The sequence below is a fragment of the Mustelus asterias genome, unplaced genomic scaffold (genome assembly GCF_964213995.1).
Source record: "Mustelus asterias unplaced genomic scaffold, sMusAst1.hap1.1 HAP1_SCAFFOLD_2503, whole genome shotgun sequence".
Classification (NCBI taxonomy): Eukaryota; Metazoa; Chordata; class Chondrichthyes; order Carcharhiniformes; family Triakidae; genus Mustelus; species Mustelus asterias.
Window position 1 is genome coordinate 38,352 of NW_027592448.1, and position 15,743 is coordinate 54,094.

General features: G+C 62.1%; 1 protein-coding gene across 1 annotated transcript in view; it reads left to right on the top strand.

The window, feature by feature from the left end:
• Positions 1-12,610, top strand: part of LOC144489756 (serine/threonine-protein kinase 36-like) — a gene marked incomplete at its 5' end in the record, with an annotated part of 47,823 nt that extends 35,213 nt beyond the window's left edge. The window contains 3 exons of the mRNA XM_078207607.1: positions 2,405-2,576; positions 7,339-7,486; positions 12,397-12,610. Of these exons, the coding sequence (XP_078063733.1) occupies positions 2,405-2,576; positions 7,339-7,486; positions 12,397-12,610 (534 nt within the window). The remainder of the gene's footprint in view (positions 1-2,404; positions 2,577-7,338; positions 7,487-12,396) is intronic.
• Positions 12,611-15,743: the final 3,133 nt, after the last annotated feature.

Consider the following 15,743-nt stretch of genomic DNA (forward strand, 5'->3'; position numbering starts at 1 on the left):
CTCTCTCTGTCTCTCTCTCTCTCTCTCTCTGTGTGACGGGAGCTCTCTGTCTCTCTCTGTGTGACGGTAGCTCTCTGTCTCTCTCTGTGTGACGGTAGCTCTCTGTCTCTCTCTGTGTGACGGGCGCTCTCTGTCTCTCTCTCTCTGTGTGACGGGCGCTCTCTGTCTCTCTCTCTCTGTGTGACGGGCGCTCTCTGTCTCTCTCTCTCTGTGTGACGGGCGCTCTCTGTCTCTCTCTCTGTCTCTCTCTCTCTCTCTCTGTGTGACGGGAGCTCTCTGTCTCTCTCTCTGTGTGACGGTAGCTCTCTGTCTCTCTCTGTGTGACGGTAGCTCTCTGTCTCTCTCTCTCTCTCTCTCTCTGTGTGACGGGCGCTCTCTGTCTCTCTCTCTCTGTGTGACGGGCGCTCTCTGTCTCTCTCTCTCTGTGTGACGGTAGCTCTCTGTCTCTCTCTGTGTGACGGTAGCTCTCTGTCTCTCTCTCTCTGTGTGACGGTAGCTCTCTGTCTCTCTGTCTCTCTCTCTGTCTCTCTCTCTCTGTGTGTGACGGTAGCTCTCTGTCTCTCTCTCTCTGTGTGACGGTAGCTCTCTGTGTCTCTCTCTCTTTATTAACGGGCGCTCTCTGTCTCTCTCTCTCTGTGTGACGGTAGCTCTCTGTCTCTCTCTCTCTGTGTGACGGTAGCTCTCTGTCTCTCTCTCTGTGTGACGGTAGCTCTCTGTCTCTCTCTCTGTGTGACGGTAGCTCTCTGTCTCTCTCTCTGTCTCTCTCTCTCTGTGTGACGGTAGCTCTCTGTCTCTCTCTGTGTGACGGGTGCTCTCTGTCTCTCTCTCTCTGTGTGACGGGTGCTCTCTGTCTCTCTCTCTCTGTGTGACGGTAGCTCTCTCTCTCTCTCTGTGTGACGGGCGCTCTCTGTCTCTCTCTCTCTGTGTGACGGGCGCTCTCTGTCTCTCTCTCTCTGTGTGACGGTAGCTCTCTCTCTCTCTCTGTGTGACGGGCGCTCTCTGTCTCTCTCTCTCTGTGTGACGGTAGCTCTCTCTCTCTCTCTGTGTGACGGGCGCTCTCTGTCTCTCTCTCTCTGTGTGACGGGAGCTCTCTGTCTCTCTCTCTCTGTGTGACGGTAGCTCTCTGTCTCTCTCTCTCTGTGTGACGGTAGCTCTCTGTCTCTCTCTCTCTGTGTGACGGTAGCTCTCTGTCTCTCTCTCTGTCTCTCTCTCTCTGTGTGACGGGCGCTCTCTGTCTCTCTCTCTCTGTGTGACGGTAGCTCTCTCTCTCTCTCTGTGTGACGGGTGCTCTCTGTCTCTCTCTCTCTGTGTGACGGGAGCTCTCTGTCTCTCTCTCTCTGTGTGACGGGCGCTCTCTGTCTCTCTCTCTCTGTGTGACGGTAGCTCTCTGTCTCTCTCTCTCTGTGTGACGGGAGCTCTCTGTCTCTCTCTCTCTGTGTGACGGTAGCTCTCTGTCTCTCTCTCTCTGTGTGACGGTAGCTCTCTGTCTCTCTCTCTCTGTGTGACGGTAGCTCTCTGTCTCTCTCTCTGTCTCTCTCTCTCTCTCTGTGTGACGGGCGCTCTCTGTCTCTCTCTCTCTGTGTGACGGTAGCTCTCTCTCTCTCTCTGTGTGACGGGTGCTCTCTGTCTCTCTCTCTCTGTGTGACGGTAGCTCTCTGTCTCTCTCTCTCTGTGTGACGGGAGCTCTCTGTCTCTCTCTCTCTGTGTGACGGTAGCTCTCTGTCTCTCTCTCTCTGTGTGACGGGAGCTCTCTGTCTCTCTCTCTCTGTGTGACGGGCGCTCTCTGTCTCTCTCTCTCTGTGTGACGGTAGCTCTCTGTCTCTCTCTCTCTGTGTGACGGGAGCTCTCTGTCTCTCTCTCTCTGTGTGACGGTAGCTCTCTGTCTCTCTCTCTCTGTGTGACGGTAGCTCTCTGTCTCTCTCTCTCTGTGTGACGGGAGCTCTCTGTCTCTCTCTCTCTGTGTGACGGTAGCTCTCTGTCTCTCTCTCTCTGTGTGACGGGAGCTCTCTGTCTCTCTCTCTCTGTGTGACGGTAGCTCTCTGTCTCTCTCTCTGTGTGACGGTAGCTCTCTGTCTCTCTCTCTGTCTCTCTCTCTGTGTGACGGTAGCTCTCTCTGTCTCTCTCTCTGTGTGACGGTAGCTCTCTGTCTCTCTCTCTCTCTGTGTGACGGTAGCTCTCTGTCTCTCTCTCTCTGTGTGACGGTAGCTCTCTGTCTCTCTCTCTGTGTGACGGTAGCTCTCTGTCTCTCTCTCTCTCTGTGTGACGGTAGCTCTCTGTCTCTCTCTCTCTGTGTGACGGGCGCTCTCTGTCTCTCTCTCTCTGTGTGACGGTAGCTCTCTGTCTCTCTCTCTGTGTGACGGTAGCTCTCTCTCTGTGTGACGGTAGCTCTCTCTCTCTCTCTCAGGCTGCGCCCGTGGCACTGTCGGGCTTTGCAGACTCTGAATTGTGGACCAGCTCCTGGCACCGGCTGGCCCGGGTCCTCCAGCTGACGGGGGATAGGCCGGTGATGGAAGGGGAGACGCCGAGGCCAGGCCAGCCCAGCCCCGTTCCTGACTGGGATGTTATCTCTCCCTCAGGTCAGTCTTCAGCCCTGCATCGGTGGCCATCTCCCCCCACCCCCCCCAATCTCCCCCTGTTCCACCGGCCATCTCCCCCCACCCCCCCCCAGTCTCCCCCTGTTCCACCGGCCATCTCCCCGCACCCCCCCCAATCTCCCCCTGTTCCACCCGGCCATCTCCCCGCACCCCCCCCCAGTCTCCCCCTGTTCCACCCGGCCATCTCCCCCCACCCCCCCCCCAGTCTCCCCCTGTTCCACCCGGCCATCTCCCCGCACCCCCCCCCAGTCTCCCCCTGTTCCACCCGGCCATCTCCCCCCCCCCCCCCAGTCTCCCCCTGTTCCACCGGCCATCTCCCCCCCCCCCCCAGTCTCCCCCTGTTCCACCGGCCATCTCCCCGCACCCCCCCCCCAGTCTCCCCCTGTTCCACACGGCCATCTCCCCGCACCCCCCCAGTCTCCCCCTGTTCCACCGGCCATCTCCCCCCACCCCCCCCCAGTCTCCCCCTGTTCCACCCGGCCATCTCCCCGCACCCCCCCCCAATCTCCCCCTGTTCCACCCGGCCATCTCCCCGCACCCCCCCCCCAGTCTCCCCCTGTTCCACCGGCCATCTCCCCGCACCCCCCCCCAATCTCCCCCTGTTCCACCGGCCATCTCCCCGCACCCCCCCCCCAGTCTCCCCCTGTTCCACCGGCCATCTCCCCGCACCCCCCCCCCAGTCTCCCCCTGTTCCACCGGCCATCTCCCCGCACCCCCCCCCCAGTCTCCCCCTGTTCCACCGGCCATCTCCCCCCCCCCCCCCAGTCTCCCCCTGTTCCACCGGCCATCTCCCCCCCCCCCCCCAGTCTCCCCCTGTTCCACCGGCCATCTCCCCGCACCCCCCCAGTCTCCCCCTGTTCCACCGGCCATCTCCCCCCACCCCCCCCCAGTCTCCCCCTGTTCCACCCGGCCATCTCCCCCCCCCCCCCAGTCTCCCCCTGTTCCACCGGCCATCTCCCCGCACCCGCCCCCAGTCTCCCCCTGTTCCACCCGGCCATCTCCCCCCCCCCCCCCAGTCTCCCCCTGTTCCACCGGCCATCTCCCCGCACCCCCCCAGTCTCCCCCTGTTCCACCCGGCCATCTCCCCCCCCCCCCCCAGTCTCCCCCTGTTCCACCGGCCATCTCCCCCCACCCCCCCCAGTCTCCCCCTGTTCCACCGGCCATCTCCCCCCACCCCCCCCAGTCTCCCCCTGTTCCACCCGGCCATCTCCCCGCACCCCCCCCCCAGTCTCCCCCTGTTCCACCGGCCATCTCCCCGCACCCCCCCCAATCTCCCCCTGTTCCACCCGGCCATCTCCCCGCACCCCCCCCAATCTCCCCCTGTTCCACCCGGCCATCTCCCCGCACCCCCCCCCAGTCTCCCCCTGTTCCACACGGCCATCTCCCCGCACCCCCCCCCAGTCTCCCCCTGTTCCACACGGCCATCTCCCCGCACCCCCCCCCAGTCTCCCCCTGTTCCACACGGCCATCTCCCCGCACCCCCCCCCAGTCTCCCCCTGTTCCACACGGCCATCTCCCCGCACCCCCCCCCAGTCTCCCCCTGTTCCACCCGGCCATCTCCCCGCACCCCCCCCAATCTCCCCCTGTTCCACCGGCCATCTCCCCGCACCCCCCCCCAATCTCCCCCTGTTCCACCGGCCATCTCCCCGCACCCCCCCCCCAGTCTCCCCCTGTTCCACACGGCCATCTCCCCGCACCCCCCCCCAGTCTCCCCCTGTTCCACACGGCCATCTCCCCGCACCCCCCCCCAGTCTCCCCCTGTTCCACACGGCCATCTCCCCGCACCCCCCCCCAGTCTCCCCCTGTTCCACACGGCCATCTCCCCGCACCCCCCCCCAGTCTCCCCCTGTTCCACACGGCCATCTCCCCGCACCCCCCCCCAGTCTCCCCCTGTTCCACCCGGCCATCTCCCCGCACCCCCCCCAATCTCCCCCTGTTCCACACGGCCATCTCCCCCCCCCCCCCCCAATCTCCCCCTGTTCCACCGGCCATCTCCCCGCACCCCCCCCCAGTCTCCCCCTGTTCCACCCGGCCATCTCCCCTACCCCCAATCTCCCCCTGTTGCACACGGCCATCTCCCCCCCCCCCCCCAATCTCCCCCTGTTCCACCGGCCATCTCCCCGCACCCCCCCCAGTCTCCCCCTGTTCCACCCGGCCATCTCCCCGCACCCCCCCCCCAGTCTCCCCCTGTTCCACCGGCCATCTCCCCGCACCCCCCCCAATCTCCCCCTGTTCCACACGGCCATCTCCCCGCACCCCCCCCCAATCTCCCCCTGTTCCACACGGCCATCTCCCCGCACCCCCCCCCAGTCTCCCCCTGTTCCACACGGCCATCTCCCCCCACCCCCCCCCAATCTCCCCCTGTTCCACCGGCCATCTCCCCGCACCCCCCCCCAGTCTCCCCCTGTTCCACCCGGCCATCTCCCCGCACCCCCCCCCCAGTCTCCCCCTGTTCCACACGGCCATCTCCCCGCACCCCCCCAGTCTCCCCCTGTTCCACCGGCCATCTCCCCCCACCCCCCCCCAGTCTCCCCCTGTTCCACCCGGCCATCTCCCCGCACCCCCCCCCCAGTCTCCCCCTGTTCCACCGGCCATCTCCCCGCACCCCCCCCCCAGTCTCCCCCTGTTCCACCGGCCATCTCCCCCCCCCCCCCCCCAGTCTCCCCCTGTTCCACCGGCCATCTCCCCGCACCCCCCCAGTCTCCCCCTGTTCCACCGGCCATCTCCCCCCACCCCCCCCCAGTCTCCCCCTGTTCCACCCGGCCATCTCCCCCCCCCCCCCAGTCTCCCCCTGTTCCACCGGCCATCTCCCCGCACCCGCCCCCAGTCTCCCCCTGTTCCACCCGGCCATCTCCCCCCCCCCCCCCAGTCTCCCCCTGTTCCACCGGCCATCTCCCCCCCCCCCAATCTCCCCCTGTTCCACCCGGCCATCTCCCCCCCCCCCCCCAGTCTCCCCCTGTTCCACCGGCCATCTCCCCGCACCCCCCCCAATCTCCCCCTGTTCCACCCGGCCATCTCCCCGCACCCCCCCCCCAGTCTCCCCCTGTTCCACCGGCCATCTCCCCGCACCCCCCCCAATCTCCCCCTGTTCCACCCGGCCATCTCCCCGCACCCCCCCCCAGTCTCCCCCTGTTCCACCGGCCATCTCCCCGCACCCCCCCCCAGTCTCCCCCTGTTCCACCCGGCCATCTCCCCGCACCCCCCCCCAGTCTCCCCCTGTTCCACCGGCCATCTCCCCGCACCCCCCCCCAGTCTCCCCCTGTTCCACCGGCCATCTCCCCCCACCCCCCCCCAGTCTCCCCCTGTTCCACCGGCCATCTCCCCGCACCCCCCCCCAATCTCCCCCTGTTCCACCCGGCCATCTCCCCGCACCCCCCCCAATCTCCCCCTGTTCCACCCGGCCATCTCCCCGCACCCCCCCCAATCTCCCCCTGTTCCACCGGCCATCTCCCCGCACCCCCCCCAATCTCCCCCTGTTCCACCCGGCCATCTCCCCGCACCCCCCCCAATCTCCCCCTGTTCCACCGGCCATCTCCCCGCACCCCCCCCCAGTCTCCCCCTGTTCCACACGGCCATCTCCCCGCACCCCCCCCCAGTCTCCCCCTGTTCCACACGGCCATCTCCCCGCACCCCCCCCCCAGTCTCCCCCTGTTCCACCCGGCCATCTCCCCGCACCCCCCCCAATCTCCCCCTGTTCCACACGGCCATCTCCCCCCCCCCCCCCCAATCTCCCCCTGTTCCACCGGCCATCTCCCCGCACCCCCCCCCAGTCTCCCCCTGTTCCACCCGGCCATCTCCCCTACCCCCAATCTCCCCCTGTTGCACACGGCCATCTCCCCCCCCCCCCCCAGTCTCCCCCTGTTCCACCCGGCCATCTCCCCGCACCCCCCCCCCAGTCTCCCCCTGTTCCACCGGCCATCTCCCCGCACCCCCCCCAATCTCCCCCTGTTCCACACGGCCATCTCCCCGCACCCCCCCCAATCTCCCCCTGTTCCACACGGCCATCTCCCCGCACCCCCCCCCCAGTCTCCCCCTGTTCCACCGGCCATCTCCCCGCACCCCCCCCAATCTCCCCCTGTTCCACACGGCCATCTCCCCGCACCCCCCCCCAGTCTCCCCCTGTTCCACACGGCCATCTCCCCGCACCCCCCCCCAGTCTCCCCCTGTTCCACCCGGCCATCTCCCCGCACCCCCCTCAATCTCCCCCTGTTCCACACGGCCATCTCCCCCCCCCCCCCCCCCAATCTCCCCCTGTTCCACCGGCCATCTCCCCGCACCCCCCCCAGTCTCCCCCTGTTCCACCCGGCCATCTCCCCGCACCCCCCCCAATCTCCCCCTGTTCCACCCAGCCATCTCCCCGCACCCCCCCCAATCTCCCCCTGTTCCACCCGGCCATCTCCCCTACCCCCAATCTCCCCCTGTTCCACCCAGCCACGCACGCGCACACACACACACCACTCTTTCACATCCACCCCGTCTCTCCCTCTCTGCCTTTCGCCCCTCTGTTGCACTCCCCTCCCTTCACTACCTCTCCCTCTCACACCCTCTCTCGGCTCAGACCCCCCCTCCCATCCCAGCACTCTCGTTCAGACACCCCTCGCACCCTCGCTCGGATTCGCCCCCCCACTCGGACCCTCTCCCTCCCGTGTCACTTTCAGACCCCCCTTTGGCATTCGGAGTTGTTCATGTCAAGGCAGGCGTTCTGTGACCCCTCTCCCTCTCTCTCTCTCTCTCTCTCTGGCAGGTATGGTCGCCTTCCTGGGACTGGCCACTCTGGTCTTCACTGCGGTCCCTTACCAGTGTCTCCCCCTGCTCGCCAGCCCAACAAGTGTCGTCACAGCAACACTCGGACACTTACTGTCCGATGGCTTCCTCGATCATCTGGAACAAAGGTCAGTATTACTGACACAGCCCGGGGTTCGATACAGAGTAAAGCTCCCTCTACACTGGCCCCCATCAAACACTCCCAGGACAGGTACAGCACGGGGTTAGATACAGAGTAAAGCTCCCTCTACACTGTCCCCATCAAATACTCCCAGGACAGGTACAGCACGGGGTGAGATACAGAGTAAAGCTCCCTCTACACTGTCCCCATCAAACACTCCCAGGACAGGTACAGCACGGGGTTAGATACAGAGTAAAGCTCCCTCTACACTGTCCCCCATCAAACACTCCCAGGACAGGTACAGCACGGGGTGAGATACAGAGTAAAGCTCCCTCTACACTGTCCCCATCAAACACTCCCAGGACAGGTACAGCACGGGGTTAGATACAGAGTAAAGCTCCCTCTACACTGTCCCCATCAAACACTCCCAGGACAGGTACAGCATGGGGTTAGATACAGAGTAAAGCTCCCTCTACACTGTCCCCCATCAAACACTCCCCGGACAGGTACAGCACGGGGTGAGATACAGAGTAAAGCTCCCTCTACACTGTCCCCATCAAACACTCCCAGGACAGGTACAGCACGGGGTTAGATGCAGAGTAAAGCTCCCTCGACACTGTCCCCCATCAAACACTCCCAGGACAGGTACAGCACGGGGTTAGATACAGAGTAAAGCTCCCTCTACACTGTCACCCATCAAACACTCCCAGGACAGGTACAGCATGGGGTTAGATACAGAGTAAAGCTCCCTCTACACTGTCCCCCATCAAACACTCCCCGGACAGGTACAGCACGGGGTGAGATACAGAGTAAAGCTCCCTCTACACTGTCCCCATCAAACACTCCCAGGACAGGTACAGCACGGGGTTAGATACAGAGTAAAGCTCCCTCGACACTGTCCCCCATCAAACACTCCCAGGACAGGTACAGCACGGGGTTAGATACAGAGTAAAGCTCCCTCTGCACTGTCACCCATCAAACACTCCCAGGACAGGTACAGCACGGGGTTAGATACAGAGTAAAGCTCCCTCTACACTGTCCCCATCAAACACTCCCAGGACAGGTACAGCACGGGGTTAGATACAGAGTAAAGCTCCCTCTACACTGTCCCCCATCAAACACTCCCAGGACAGGTACAGCACGGGGTTAGATACAGAGTAAAGCTCCCTCTACACTGTCCCCCATCAAACACTCCCAGACAGGGACAGCACGGGGTTAGATACAGAGTAAAGCTCCCTCTACACTGTCCCCATCAAACACTCCCAGGACAGGTACAGCACGGGGTTAGATACAGAGTAAAGTTCCCTCTACACTGTCCCCCATCAAACACTCCCAGGACAGGTACAGCATGGGGTTAGATACAGTGTAAAGCTCCCTCTACACTGTCCCCCACAAACACTCCCCGGACAGGTACAGCACGGGGTGAGATACAGAGTAAAGCTCCCTCTACACTGTCCCCATCAAACACTCCCAGGACAGGTACAGCACGGGGTTAGATGCAGAGTAAAGCTCCCTCGACACTGTCCCCCATCAAACACTCCCAGGACAGGTACAGCACGGGGTTAGATACAGAGTAAAGCTCCCTCTACACTGTCCCACATCAAACACTCCCAGGACAGGTACAACACGGGGTTAGATACAGAGTAAAGCTCCCTCTACACTGTCCCCCATCAAACACTCCCAGGACGGGTACAGCACGGGGTTAGATACAGAGTAAAGCTCCCTCTACACTGTCCCCCATCAAACACTCCCAGGACGGGTACAGCACGGGGTTAGATACAGAGTAAAGCTCCCTCTACACTGTCCCCCATCAAACACTCCCAGGACAGGTACAGCACGGGGTTAGATACAGAGTAAAGCTCCCTCTACACTGTCCCCATCAAACACTCCCAGGACAGGTACAGCACGGGGTTAGATACAGAGTAAAGCTCCCTCTACACTGTCCCCCATCAAACACTCCCAGGACCGGTACAGCACGGGGTTAGATACAGAGTAAAGCTCCCTCTACACTGTCCCCATCAAACACTCCCAGGACAGGTACAGCACGGGGTTAGATACAGAGTAAAGCTCCCTCTACACTGTCCCCCCATCAAACACTCCCAGGACAGGTACAGCACGGGGTTAGATACAGAGTAAAGCTCCCTCTACACTGTCCCCCCATCAAACACTCCCAGGACAGGTACAGCACGGGGTTAGATACAGAGTAAAGCTCCCTCTACACTGTCCCCCGTCAAACACTCCCAGGACCGGTACAGCACGGGGTTAGATACAGAGTAAAGCTCCCTCTGCACTGTCCCCCGTCAAACACTCCCAGGACAGGTACAGCACGGGGTTAGATACAGAGTAAAGCTCCCTCTACACTGTCCCCATCAAACACTCCCAGGACAGGTACAGCACGGGGTTAGATACAGAGTAAAGCTCCCTCTACACTGTCCCCCATCAAACACTCCCAGGACAGGTACAGCACGGGGTTAGACACAGAGTAAAGCTCCCTCTACACTGTCCCCCCATCAAACACTCCCAGGACAGGAACAGCACGGGGTTAGATACAGAGTAAAGCTCCCTCTACACTGTCCCCCCATCAAACACTCCCAGGACAGGTACAGCACGGGGTTAGATACAGGGTAAAGCTCCCTCTACACTGTCCCCATCAAACACTCCCAGGACAGGTACAGCACGGGGTTAGACACAGAGTAAAGCTCCCTCTACACTGTCCCCATCAAACACTCCCAGGACAGGTACAGCACGGGGTTAGATACAGAGTAAAGCTCCCTCTACACTGTCCCCATCAAACACTCCCAGGACAGGTACAGCACGGGGTTAGATACAGAGTAAAGCTCCCTCTACACTGTCCCCCATCAAACACTCCCAGGACAGGTACAGCACGGAGTTAGATACAGAGTAAAGCTCCCTCTACACTGTCCCCCATCAAACACTCCCAGGACAGGTACAGCACGGGGTTAGATAGAGAGTAAAGCTCCCTCTACACTGTCCCCCATCAAACACTCCCAGGACAGATACAGCACGGGGTTAGATACAGAGTAAAGCTCCCTCTACACTGTCCCCCCATCAAACACTCCCAGGACAGGTACAGCACGGGGTTCGATACAGAGTAAAGCTCCCTCTACACTGTCCCCCATCAAACACTCCCAGGACAGGTACAGCACGGGGTTAGATACAGAGTAAAGCTCCCTCTACACTGTCCCCCGTCAAACACTCCCAGGACAGGTACAGCACGGGGTTAGATACAGAGTAAAGCTCCCTCTACACTGTCCCCCATCAAACACTCCCAGGACAGGTACAGCACGGGGTTAGATACAGAGTAAAGCTCCCTCTACACTGTCCCCCATCAAACACTCCCAGGACAGGTACAGCACGGGGTTAGATACAGGGTAAAGCTCCCTCTACACTGTCCCCATCAAACACTCCCAGGACAGGTACAGCACGGGGTTAGACACAGAGTAAAGCTCCCTCTACACTGTCCCCATCAAACACTCCCAGGACAGGTACAGCACGGGGTTAGATACAGAGTAAAGCTCCCTCTACACTGTCCCCATCAAACACTCCCAGGACAGGTACAGCACGGGGTTAGATACAGAGTAAAGCTCCCTCTACACTGTCCCCCATCAAACACTCCCAGGACAGGTACAGCACGGGGTTAGATACAGAGTAAAGCTCCCTCTACACTGTCCCCCATCAAACACTCCCAGGACAGGTACAGCACGGGGTTAGATAGAGAGTAAAGCTCCCTCTACACTGTCCCCCATCAAACACTCCCAGGACAGATACAGCACGGGGTTAGATACAGAGTAAAGCTCCCTCTACACTGTCCCCCCATCAAACACTCCCAGGACAGGTACAGCACGGGGTTAGATACAGAGTAAAGCTCCATCTACACTGTCCCCATCAAACACTCCCAGGACAGGTACAGCACGGGGTTAGATACAGAGTAAAGCTCCCTCTACACTGTCCCCCCATCAAACACTCCCAGGACAGGTACAGCACGGGGTTAGATACAGAGTAAAGCTCCCTCTACACTGTCCCCCATCAAACACTCCCAGGACAGGTACAGCACGGGGTTAGATACAGAGTAAAGCTCCCTCTACACTGTCCCCATCAAACACTCCCAGGACAGGTACAGCACGGGGTTAGATACAGAGTAAAGCTCCCTCTACACTGTCCCCATCAAACACTCCCAGGACAGGTACAGCACGGGGTTAGATACAGAGTAAAGCTCCCTCTACACTGTCCCCCATCAAACACTCCCAGGACAGGTACAGCACGGGGTTAGATACAGAGTAAAGCTCCCTCTACACTGTCCCCATCAAACACTCCCAGGACAGGTACAGCACGGGGTTAGACACAGAGTAAAGCTCCCTCTACACTGTCCCCCATCAAACACTCCCAGGACAGGTACAGCACGGGGTTAGACACAGAGTAAAGCTCCCTCTACACTGTCCCCATCAAACACTCCCAGGACAGGTACAGCACGGGGTTAGATACAGAGTAAAGCTCCCTCTACACTGTCCCCCCCATCAAACACTCCCAGGACAGGTACAGCACGGGGTTAGATACAGAGTAAAGCTCCCTCTACACTGTCCCCCATCAAACACTCCCAGGACAGGTACAGCACGGGGTTAGATACAGAGTAAAGCTCCCTCTACACTGTCCCCATCAAACACTCCCAGGACAGGTACAGCACGGGGTTAGACACAGAGTAAAGCTCCCTCTACACTGTCCCCCCATCAAACACTCCCAGGACAGGTACAGCACGGGGTTAGATACAGAGTAAAGCTCCCTCTACACTGTCCCCCATCAAACACTCCCAGGACAGGTACAGCACGGGGTTAGACACAGAGTAAAGCTCCCTCTACACGGTGTGAGAGTATAAATCCTGTCTCTCTCTCTCTGTCTCAGGGAGGACTCCGCAGCCCCTGTGAGCCGTGCCTCTAGTATCCGCTCTGTGCGGAGTTACAAAGTACACCAGGCTCGCAGAGCCCACGACCCGGCGTCGTACGGCCCGGTGAAGACGATGGACTTGCTTCCGACTCCGACTCCCGAGCCGGCCCCCCTCTACTCCCCCATCCCCGGGGTCTCGCCTGGCGTGTCGAAGCCCACCTTCGTGGTCTGATTCCCCTCCGCAGGCTCCTCACAGCGAAAACCTGTTTCCACCACAGAGCGATGACCCCCACCCCTCTCCCCCCTCCCCCCCGCCCCCCCCAGGAGGTTCCCCAGGGCGGAGGAGTGTCTCTCCAGGACAGGGAGGAGCTCCGATTCCCAGGGCTGGGGAGGGGGAGTCTCCCCAGAGTGGAGGAACAGGGTCCCCAGGACAGAGGAAGAGGGTCCCAGAGCAGAGGAGTGGTCCCGAGGGTCCTCAGGGCGGAGGAGGAGGAGTGTCCCCAGGGCGGAGGAACAGGGTCCCCAGGGCGGAGGAGTGGTCCCGAGGGTGGAGGAAGAGGGTCCCCAGGGCGGAGGAGGAGGAGTGTTGCCAGGGCGGAGGAGGAGGAGGAGTGTCCCCGGGGCGGAGGAACAGGGTCCCCAGGGCGGAGGAAGAGGGTCCCCAGGGCAGAGGAAGAGGGTCCCAGGGCAGAGGAGTGGTCCCGAGGGTCCTCAGGGCAGAGGAGGAGGAGGAGTGTCCCCAGGGCGGAGGAGGAGGCGCATCACCAGGGCGGAGGAACAGGGTCCCCAGGGCGGAGGAGTGGTCCCCAGGGCGGAGGAAGAGGCTCCCCAGGGCGGAGGAAGAGGCTCCCCAGGGCGGAGGAAGAGGCTCCCCAGGGCGGAGGAAGAGGGTCCCCAGGGCGGAGGAGGAGGAGTGTCCCCAGGGCAGAGGAGTGGTCCCGAGGGTGGAGGAAGAGGGTCCCCAGGGTGGAGGAGGAGTGTCCCCAGGGCGGAGGAGGAGGAGCGTCACCAGGGCAGAGGAACAGGGTCCCCAGGGCGGAGAAGTGGTCCCCAGGGCAGAGGAAGAGGGCCCCAGGGCAGAGGAAGAGGAGTGTCCCCGGGGTGGAGGAGTGTCCCCAGGGCGGAGGAACAGGGTCCCCAGGGCGGAGGAGTGGTCCTGAGGGCGGAGGAGGAGGAGTGTCCCCAGGCCGGAGGAGGAGGAGGAGGAGTGTCCCCGGGGCGGAGGAAGAGTGTCCCCGGGGCGGAGGAAGAGGGTCCCCGGGGCGGAGGAAGAGGGTCCCCGGGGCGGAGGAAGAGGGTCCCCAGGGCGGAGGAAGAGGGTCCCCAGGGCGGAGGAAGAGGGTCCCCAGGGCGGAGGAGGAGGAGTGTCCCCAGGGCAGAGGAGTGGTCCCGAGGGCGGAGGAAGAGGGTCCCCAGGGCGGAGGAAGAGGGTCCCAGGGCAGAGGAGTGGTCCCGAGGGTCCCCAGGGCGGAGGAGGAGGAGTGTCCCCAGGGCGGAGGAGGAGGCGGCGCGTCACCAGGGCGGAGGAACAGGGTCCCTAGGGCGGAGGAGTGGTCCCGAGGATGGAGGAGGAGTGTCCCCAGGGCGGAGGAGGAGGAGTGTCCCCAGGGCGGAGGAGGAGGAGTGTCCCCAGGGCGGAGGAGGAGTGTGCCCGGGGCGGAGGAACAGGGTCCCCAGGGCGGAGGAAGAGGGTCCCCAGGGCGGAGGAGGAGGAGTGTCCGCGGGGCGGAGGAGGAGTGTCCGCGGGGCGGAGGAGGAGGAGGAGTGTCCGCGGGGCGGAGGAGGAGGAGGAGTGTCCGCGGGGCGGAGGAGGAGGAGGAGTGTCCGCGGGGCGGAGGAGGAGGAGGAGTGTCCGCGGGGCGGAGGAGGAGGAGGAGTGTCCTCGGGGCGGAGGAGGAGGAGTGTCCCCGGGGCGGAGGAGGGGGAGGAGGAGGAGTGTCCCCGGGGCGGAGGAGGAGGAGTGTCCTCGGGGCGGAGGAGGAGGAGTGTCCCCAGGACGAAGGAGGACGAGTGTCCCCGGGGCGGAGGAGGAGGAGGAGGAGTGTCCCCGGGGCGGAGGAGGAGGAGTGTCCCCGGGGCGGAGGAGGAGGAGTGTCCCCGGGGCGGAGGAGGAGGAAGAGTGTCCCCGGGGCGTAGGAGGAGGAAGAGTGTCCCCAGGGCGGAGGAGGAGTGTCCCCGGGGCGGAGGAGGAGGAGGAGGAGTGTCCCCGGGGCGGAGGAGGAGGAGGAGTGTCCCCGGGGCGGAGGAGGAGTGTCCCCGGGGCGGAGGAAAGTTCCCCAGGGCGGAGGAGCCCATCGCCTGGGTCGCTGGAGGCTCGGTCTCTGGGTGGGGGAGGGGAGTTGGGGGGGGCGGTGAGGGAGAGGGGTGGGGGAGAGGAGGGGGGTTGGGGTTCTGGGGCACGAGGGGTTTCTGGGTGAAAATCGTGGTGTTTTGGTCTCAATCGACTCTGGAAATGTGTAAATAATTAAAATTAATTTAGATTTGATTCATTATTGTCCCGTGTATCGGGATACAGTGAAAAGTATTGTTTCTTGCGCGCTATACAGACAAAGCATACCGTTCATAGAGAAGGAAAGGAGAGGGTGCAGAATGTAGTGTTAGAGTCACAGCTCGGGGTGTAGAGAAAGATCAACTTAATGCGAGGTCGGTCCATTCAAAAGTCTGACGGCAGCAGCAGGGAAGAAGCTGTTCTTGAGTCGGTCGGTACGTGACCTCAGACTTTTGTACCCTTTTCCCCCGACGGAAGAAGGTGGAAGAGAGAATGTCCGGGGTGCTTTGGGGTCCTTGATTATGCCGGCTGCTTTTCCCCCCTCCGAGGCAGCGGGAAGTGTAGACGGAGTCAATGGATGGGAGGCTGGTTTGCGTGATGGGACTGGGCTACATTCACAACCCTTTGTAGTTCCTTGCGGTCTTGGGCAGAGCAGGAGCCCCAGACCAAGCTGTGATACATCCGGGAAGGATGCTTTCTATGGGGCATCTGTAAAAGTTGGTGAGAGTCGTAGCGGACATGTCGAATTTCCTTAGTCTCCTGAGAAAGTAGAGGCGTTGGTGGGGCTTTCTTAACTGTTGTGTAATGTCCCGTCAGGTAGGGGAGCGGGTACCGTGTGTGTGTGTGTGTGATTGTGTAGAGGTGTGGAGGGACCAGGACAGGTTGTTGGTGATCTGGACTCCAGCGGGAAGTGTAGACGGAGTCAATGGATGGGAGGCTGGTTTGCGTGATGGGACTGGGCTACATTCACACACACACAACCCCTTTGTAGTTCCTTGCGGTCTTGGGGCAGAGCAGGAGCCCCCAGACCAAGCTGTGATACACCCGGAAAGGATGCTTTCTATGGGGCATCTGTCGGGAAAATACCTCCGAGTTG